At 57.1% G+C, this 8,530-nt stretch overlaps 1 protein-coding gene across 1 annotated transcript; it reads left to right on the forward strand.

Moving 5' to 3' along the window:
• The first annotated feature begins 1,040 nt into the window (after nucleotides 1-1,040).
• On the forward strand, nucleotides 1,041-6,310 carry LRRN4 (leucine rich repeat neuronal 4). The gene is made up of 5 exons (XM_040981270.1): nucleotides 1,041-1,718; nucleotides 2,585-2,789; nucleotides 3,661-3,798; nucleotides 5,143-5,397; nucleotides 5,512-6,310. The coding sequence occupies exons 1-5, from the start codon at nucleotides 1,055-1,057 to the stop codon at nucleotides 6,308-6,310; spliced, it is 2,061 nt and encodes a 686-aa protein (XP_040837204.1). The 5' UTR covers nucleotides 1,041-1,054.
• The last annotated feature ends 2,220 nt before the right edge of the window (nucleotides 6,311-8,530 follow it).

An 8,530-nucleotide genomic window follows, 5' to 3' on the forward strand; every position in this document is an offset into this window, starting at 1 on the left:
GTACCCACAAGGAGACCCTGCCTCCATCCTTATACCTTCTAAATGCAGGGATATCACCTGGTTCACAAATTTCAGGCGGTAAGTGAATTTCATTTTTACCATTTTGAGTCCTGCCCCCCTTCTTTGGCACCACAGGGGGCTTTCACCATTCCCCAGGTGCTTGCAGACAGTTCTCCCAAAGAGTGAACTCTGCCCTGGGCACAGTAGCCCCTAACGGGAATGACGTGATGCAGTGCTCAGACAGAAATCCTAGGTGTTAGGAGCGATGAAGACAGCGGACAGCCAAGAGCAAAGCCCCCCAAGTGGAGGTGCGTGCTGCAGGCAGATCTGGGCGGGGAAGAGGGGAGGAGGGGCCTCGGGCTGCCCAGGGATGTGGCAGGGGAGGGGCAGCTGGGAAGCAGGCCTCTCTGAAGCCCAGAGCTGAGCTGCTGCCTCCGCCAGCGGTTCTAGAATCCCACAGTCAGAGCCTGAGGACTACGGAGGGGCATCCAGGCCTCCGCGAGCCAACAGGACCCTGTCGGGTGAGTAGGGTACATTGCCAGATGCCAGGGCTGCTGGCCCCAACTCCAGGGCCCTTCCCATCACCTGGACCCCGATGAACCTCCCTGCAGGGCCTGGGTGACTGCTGGGAGATCTGAAGATGAGCGTGGGGGCAGTAAGAGAGCGGAGGGGGGGGAAGCTGATGACCTCTGCCTGAGCCTGGGTGAAAGCAGCCATTCCGTTCGCAGGCAAAACCACCGCGGCCGGATCCTCCCGGTGGCAGGGATCGTGGCTTTTGTTGGAAGCCACGTGGGACAGGGCCTCCCAGCTTCCTAGGGGTTTCTTTCTGCTCCTAAAGCCAACCTTGAGAGCTCCACTCCCTAAACCTCCCCCCCCCCCCCAAAAAAAAAAACCTTGCAAGCCAGAACTCTCCACGGCTGGGTGGTTCCAAAGGGGCAAAATCACATCCTGGACCTACACCCATCCTCCCTCCTTGAGCTGCAGGTGGAGGGGAGTTGGCCCACTCAACCCTGCCTTCGGAGGTTTCCTGCCCGCCCCTCTCCAGCTGTGCACCATGTGGCACGCCCTGCTGCTGCTACTGCTGTTGCCGCCATCCACGGTGCTGCGCCCAGGCCGGGCAGAGACTTCCCAGCGCATGGTCCCGATCTTCTGGCTCACTCATCAGGGTCCCGGGGCGAGCGCGAGCAGCAGCACCACCAGCTCGCCCTGCGAGGTAATTCCCGCCGCTGCGACCACAGATTTAAACCTGGCGAACCGCAGCCTGGAGCTCTTGCCCAGCTGCCTGCCGCCTGCGCTGCGCAGCCTCGACGGCAGCCACAACCTGCTGCGCGCCCTGAGCGCGCCGGAGTTGGGCCACTTGCGGCAGCTGCAGGTGCTCACGCTGCACCACAACGACATCGCGACACTGCGCTGGGGGCCCGGTGGGCCGGCGGCGCTGCACACGCTGGACCTCAGCTACAACCGCCTGGCCGCTTTGCCGCGGTGCGACGCGCCGGAGCTGCCCAGTCTCCGTGCGCTACAGCTTTCCGGGAACCCGCTGCAGGCGTTGCAGCCACAGGCCTTTGCGTGCGTGCCTGAGCTGCGGCTACTCAACCTCTCCTCCACGGCGCTGGGCCGCGGGGCGTCGTCGGCCTTCTCCCAGGGGGCGTTTGTGGGGACGGCCGGCACACCCCTGGCCATAGAGGTCCTGGATCTGAGCGACACCTTCCTGGAGCGTGGTGAGTCCCGGGGTCCGGGTTGGGTTCTTCCAGGGCGTGACCGGACATGTGGCTCACAATGAGATTCCCGGATAACGTCCCCTCCACTTCCCTAGTAAACGGGCGGGATGGAAGGCCCCCCACGGCACTTAAATCTTCCTCCTATCACCATTTTGCCTAGGAGGGAGCCAGACACCGAAAGGTGAAAGATTTGCCAGGAGCCTTCCAGGTGCTTGGGCGCTGAATGCCTCCCAACCTGACTGCAGGCGGTTCCGGGTCCAGATCGCATCCCCCCCCACCCCAAAACTAGCCACTGTGTCTGCCACTGCCCTCCAGAGCTGGAAAAATATTTGTAGAAGGGAGGAGCAAGTCCGTGACTTTGGAAACGACTACTGTGTGAACTGGCTCCAAACCGGCAGTTAGCGGTACAGGCATAACAGGTGCTCCCCAAGATGAATCCCTGGATGTGTCTGCTCTGTGGGCTGCAGTGGTTTCTGTTTGACCAATCATTCAGGCGAGGCACGGGAGAGGAGGTGCAACTGAAGAAGACTTGGGTAGCAGCCCATTGGATACAGTGTCCTGCAATAAAGGCAGATTCTGGCCCTCTCCAGCAGTGTGACCTTGGCCAGTCGTTCCTGACCTTGGCTTTGGTTGCCTAGGGCAGAAAGAGAAGGACTGGTCCCCTGCCCCGTGTTCCCCCCCCCCCCCCGGTTGAAACAGCTGAACTCTCTGGAATCCGCAAGTCCACGGCCACTGAGCTGGAGCTTGGCGATGACCTTCCCCGAGACTGTCTGAGATCTTCTCTGGTGCTGTGCTGCCCCGTTTCCCCACCCCGTCCCCGGGTTTGTGCCTTGCTGGACAGTAGACAGGTGCCCTGTGTGTTTCAGTGGACTCGGGCTGGATGCAAGACCTGCCAAATCTCACACACCTCTACCTGAGACGGATGCCCAGGCTGAGGACCCTGGAGGGGGACATCTTCAAGATGACGCCGCACCTGCAGCACCTGGACTGCCAGGATTCCCCGGCACTTGCTTCGGTCCACACGGCCATCTTTGAAGACACTCCTCGGCTCCAGCATCTCCTGCTGCAGAAGTGAGTGCTTCCCAGATGCGTCTCCATCACACACCACCAGCTTTCATGCTGTGCTGCATTTTCCGGAAGGTTCTTGACCTTAACTTTTCTCCCCTGGTCTCTCAAATCCTCTGTGGGATTTTTGCTCTTCCTCACCCCCTGGGTGTTATCTCAAGAAGGTTCCAGAGGGTGCAGCCACCTTGAGAACCATGCAGCTCCTACAGGCTGCTATCAGGTGAAAATCATTAACTCCTCTGAACAGTTTTCCTGAACTGGTATATGTGCAATAGAAGGGAGTAAGCTGGGATGAGAACTTCAACTATCTGTCTGGACCCACCTGCCTCCCCAGGTTCTCCAAGTTCAGTGCTCTGTAGGGTTTGGGCAGGTCCAAGATGCCAAGATGTAGTGAGGAAGGCTGAGATGGGACCTGGGGTTAGTGCCCCCTGGCCTGGTGGGTGTCCAGTGTGTTCCTATACCAATTCCTTTATGTTAAGGTTTGTTTATATGTAAAGCAGATTAGGAGAGAGACAGAGAGAATATCTTCCAGCTGTTGCTTTGTTTCCAAAATGGCCACAACATCTGGGGCTGGTCCAGACCAAAGCCAGGAACCTGGAACTCTGGATCTCCCGCGAGGATGACAGAGGCCCGACACTTAGCCATCCTCCACTGCTTTCTCAGGCACATTAGCCGGGAGCTGGCTCTGAAGTGGAGCAGCCAGGACTTTCCCCGGAGGATGATATTGACTGATTTGATTAGGAAAGTAGTAAGCCCACAGTCATTGGGGCTTTTACTGAGTCAGTTCCATGTCATTTCTAATTGTTTATCACTGACACCCTGTCTGTGGGCTGGTAAAGCCTGATTTCATTGTTGTGTGTGTGTGTGTGTATTTCAGCTGCAACCTGACTTCCTGGCCGCCTTGGACCCTACATTCCTCCCAGGTCCTGTCCATCAGCCTCTTTGGCAACCCCCTCACATGCAGTTGTGAGTTGTCATGGCTCCTCTTGGATACTAGCAGAACCGTTCTCAGCAGGTAATCCAGCAGATGGCGGGGAAGGAGGGAGCGGCGAGGGCCAGCCTGCAGGAATTGCACCTCTCCCTCCTTAGCTCTTGCCTCGGCCACTGTATGTGGGCAGGGCGGCCCTCCCCTACATGGTCACTCGGTCACTGCCTCCATTCCCACCAGAAGGGCAAGAGTCACAGAGCAGAACTGGAACTGTTTCTTTTAAGATTTATTTGTTTTTATTGCAAAGTCAGATATACAGAGAGGAGGGGAGACAGAGAGGAAGATCTTCTGTCCATTGTTTCACTCCCCAAGTGACTGCAATGGCCAGAGCTGAACAAATCTGAAGCCAGGAGTCAGGAGCTGCCTCCAGGTCTCCCACACAGGGACAAGGTCCCAAGGCTTTGGGCAGTCCTCGACTGCTTTCCCAGGCCTCAAGCAGGGAGCTGTATGGAAAGTGGGGCTGCTGGGGTACAAACTGGAGCCCGTATGGGATCCCGGCATGCAAGGCAAGGACTTTAGTCCCTGGGCTACCACACCAGGCCCAGTTATTTCATTTCTTTAAATATGTATTTTGTTTATTTGAAAGGCATAGTTACAGAGATGGGATGTGGTAAGTCTTCCATTCATTGGTTGACTCCTCAAAGGGGCCAGGCTGAAGCCAGGAGCCAGGACTCTTTTTTGGGTCTCCCACATGGGTGCACTTGGCCCATGCTCCACCACCCTCACAGGTGCATTAGCAGGGAGCTGGACTGGAAGTGGGGCAGGCAGGACTCTATCCAGCATCCACATTGGATGCCAACTGTGCAGGCAGCAACCTGACTCGCTATGCCACAACACCAGCCCCTCAACATTATTTTAGAATATTGTATAATGTCACCTTCAGGTTTTGGGTGTGCGGTGTGTGTGAATTTTGTGTTTAGATTTGAGTCCGGCCCCATTTGAATCTGTGTATGTACAGATTCCCAAATTCAGAAACCTCTGAAGCACTTCTAGCCTCAAGCATTTCTGCTAAGAGAGACGCAGCCGCTGTCAGGGTGAAAGCGACTACTGGTGCTCATTGCCAGGAAGCAGACAGGTGGGAGGAAGCAGCAAACTTTGGCCTGCCTCCCACAGTGCTTGCCTGGGTTAGACTCCGCCCCTGGCTGGTCCTCCGGTCTGGGGCAGCTGGTTCCTCTTTCCAACTGTGCACCTCCTATGCCCAATGGGAGCCGCCTCCGGAGGTGTCCCTGGAGCCCGGTTCTAGAATGTGTAACAGGTGGTTCTGCGGAAGTATTTTGATGCTGCCTGGCGGGACGTGGTACCCGCGCTGAAGAGTCAGGTGCATTGCTGAAGCGGGACAGTTTCTAATTGCCGACTGCTTCTTCCCATCAGGGCAGCGGAAACCGTGTGTGCCCCTGCTGCGGGATCCAGCGGCCCCTTCTCGGCGACTGTCTCCCTCTTGCAGCTGCCCCGCGTGTGCCAGGCCGACCAAAACACCACCCGTGCTGCTCCAAATGCCCCCTTCTTTGGTGCCGCGCATACCGCATCCACACAGGGGCCCGACGCCGCCTCCAATCAGCCTACAGCGGGCCAGCGGAGCGTTACCAAAGCTCCCTCCCTCTCGGACACATCCAGATCCTCAGTGGGGTGCAGCCAGTACAGTGTGCCACCCAGGGCTGCCAGCACAGCCAGGAGCGAGCCCGGAAGAGAAGGGAGAGAGCCTCACACTCCCAGCTCTGCCACTGCCACTCCCCTGTCCAGTAACCCCCCAAGTCCTGTCCCTACTCTGCCAAGTTCCTGGGTCACGCCCCAGCCTCAGCAGAGGACACAGAGTGGCACCCGGGCTCCCCACCCGAGCCCTTCAGAGGGCAAGAACCCTGTCTTCCTGATGGGCGACTACAGTGATGAAGAGGAGGAGGAGGAGGAAGAGGAGGGCACGCTGGCGGAGGTGGGGGCGCCTGCCCCCGACGTCTTTTGCGATTACCATCCCTGCAGGCACCTGCAGACCCCGTGCGCCGAGCTGCAGAGGCGCTCGCGGTGCCGGTGTCCGGGCCTCAGCGGTGAAGACGTGGCCCCCGACCCGCCCCGGCTGCAGGCCGTGTCGGAGACGGCGGACACGTGGGCGCTGGTGCACTGGTGTGCCCCCACCTCGGTGGTGCGCACGTACCAGATCCGCTACTCCGTCGAGGGCCCAGCGGGGAACCAGTCGGTGGTGGCGGACATCCCCGCCACAGCGCGCCAGCACCTGCTGTACGGGCTCGCGCCGGCCACCACCTACCGCGTGTGCGTGCTGGCCGCCAACCGCGCGGGCCTGAGCAGGCTCCGGGCCGCAGCCCGCAGGAGCGCATGCACCGCCTTCAGCACCAGGCCCAGCACGGGGCTCGTCCTGGCAGGGCTGGGCGCTGTCAGCGGCCTGCTGCTCCTTTGTAACGTCGTGCTAGCCGCGTGCCTCTGCAGGCGGTGCAGGACCCCAGGTGCCCCGCAGCCTCCGGACACGCACCTGGTGGCCTATAGGAACCCGGTCTTTGACTCTCCGCTGAAGCTGCAGCCCCTCAATTAGCCCGGTTCCTCTCCTCCAAATGGAACCCGATGGAGCTGCGCGCGGGGACCGAGGCATCCAGGAGGGTACCCAAGCGCCCACGAGCTCATGAAGATTGTTCTCCACACAGAGGGACACTCGCCGCCCGTTCTGCTCTCATGTATGGCCAGAGACCTGCCGGGCCACGCCACAGCACTGATCGTCCCATGGCTGCGGGCAGCCTGGGTGGTGTGGTGCTTTGGGGTGCAATAATGTGAGCCCGGCTCAAATGTCAGGTAGACTGGAAGCAAGAAGCCATAGCACCCACAGAAGGCTGGGAACGCAGCCTCTCCTGTCACGTGGGTCAGCTCCCGTTATCCTCGTGGGAGTCTAAAGGCTGTTTCTGAGCTGGCATTTACAGCTTTCCCCCAGCGCTGGGACGACCAGGCAGCCATGGCTGACCCTCTGAAAGCTGTTTTCAACTGGAGCGGAGACCAGCCTGGACCCAAAGCTCTATCTAGAAGCTAAAGATCATCAAACAATACCTTTACCCTTTATGCTCCAGCAACCTGTGTGGAAGATACTTGTTAAAAACTTACATAGAACAAGAAGCCTGCCACTGATGGTGATTTTGAAAGAAATCTTTTGCTCACACAGAATTCAATTAACGGGGTGATGCCCTGTGTCTTGGTGTGGGATGTGTCTACAACACACTTTGCGTTTTCGCTTTTATCATGGTGTGGGGGGATGGACCCTGAGGTTGCTTCTAGGTTTCAGTTGTCTACATGAACGTTTGTTGATTTACTGTGGCTGCTACAACGAATTACAATAAACCTGGTGGCTTCAAGCAATGAAAATTTCTTTTCTTGGGGCCAGCACTGTAGCACAGAGCTGCTCTCTGAATCCCACGTGGCTACCAGTTTGATTCCCAGCTGCTCCACTTCTCATCCAGCTCCCTTCCAGTGGCCTGGGAAAGCAGTGGAGATGGCCCAAAGTCTTGGGACCCTGCACCCGTGTGGGAGACCTGGAAGGAGCTCCTGGTTCCTGCCTTCGGATCTGGATTGGCTCAGCTCTGGCTGTTGCAACCATCTGGGGAGTAAAGCAAGGATAAAAGATCTTTCTCTGTCTCTCCTCTCTGTAAATCTGTCTTTCCAATAGAAATAACATATTTTTAAATATAAAGAGATACTTATTTTTATTGGAAAGTCAAATTTACAGAGTGAAAGGGAAACACAGAGAAAGATCTTCCATCCACTGGTGCACTCCACAAGTAGCCGCAACAATCAGCACTGAGCCAATCCAAAGCCAGGACCCAGGAGCTTCTTCTGGGTCACCTGAGCAGCTACAGGATCCTAAGGCTTTGAGCCGTCCTCTGCTGCTTTCCCAGGTCGCAAGCAGGGGGCTGGATGGGAAGTGGAGCAGCAGGGATATGAACTGGCACCCATATGGGATGCCCAATGTGCAAAGCTAGGATTTTAGCCACTAGGCTACCAGGCCAGGCCCTATTTTGATTATTTTTTTAAAAAGATTTATCTTCGATGTTTACATAATTGAGGACACTTGCCACTGTGGAGCACTGATTAGGATGGGAAAGCTCAAGGACTATGGGAAAGTGGATGAGACCCTTGTTTCCATTTTTCTTTTTCTTCCTGTATCTGGGGGAAGGGGAAAAAGGGAGAAGCCACACCCAGCATCCCAATCACACAGCTACCCGATGTGATCCCAAGGTCCCCAGGGTGGAGCATGCGCCAAGGGTTCTGCTCAGGTGATGTCAATAGTTTGGAGATGCTGTTGATTTCATTGCTCCAGGGATGAGGAAATCCTTCTGAGGTCCATTGGCCGACACAGTCCATCTCAGCATCTCCACTCACCCAGATACTTGCTGTCAATCCTTGACTGGGAGCGCTGTCCGATTTGTTCTGCCTTCCATCCTCTGCTGTGGTACGAGATGTCCTCTGCAGGCCCCAATGGACTGCCATATCCTCCATGTGCCGCTGGGCATGCTGTCCACCACATGTCTTAGCAACTGAGACCCAGTTCTGACACGTGCACTCCAAGGTCAGACCACAGATCCTATGATGCTCCCCATGGTTGGAGTTCTGTCCAGTGGTTCAGTGGAGAGGGGGATGGTTTCCCAAAGAAACCTCGTCTGAAGTGACCGCAGACCTGACTCTTGTGTGTGCTAGCTGATGTGGGGGTCCTGCTCAGCCCATCACTTTCATCAGCCTTTTCACACACTGGTGATTTTAGTTGTTGGGTCAG

This window comes from Ochotona curzoniae, unplaced genomic scaffold, assembly GCF_017591425.1.
Source record: "Ochotona curzoniae isolate NIBS_2020 unplaced genomic scaffold, NIBS_Ocur_1.0 contig_3520, whole genome shotgun sequence".
In the NCBI taxonomy this organism is placed as follows: domain Eukaryota; kingdom Metazoa; phylum Chordata; class Mammalia; order Lagomorpha; family Ochotonidae; genus Ochotona; species Ochotona curzoniae.

Bases quoted from the DNA above. Each gene is read 5' to 3' on its own strand.
- LRRN4 (XM_040981270.1), top strand. From the start codon at position 1,055: ATGTGGCACGCCCTGCTGCTGCTACTGCTGTTGCCGCCATCCACGGTG. The intron at 2,790-3,660 runs GTGAGTGCTTCC...TGTGTATTTCAG, and splicing joins CAGCATCTCCTGCTGCAGAA to CTGCAACCTGACTTCCTGGC. The intron at 5,398-5,511 runs GTGCAGCCAGTA...TCCCCTGTCCAG, and splicing joins ACATCCAGATCCTCAGTGGG to TAACCCCCCAAGTCCTGTCC.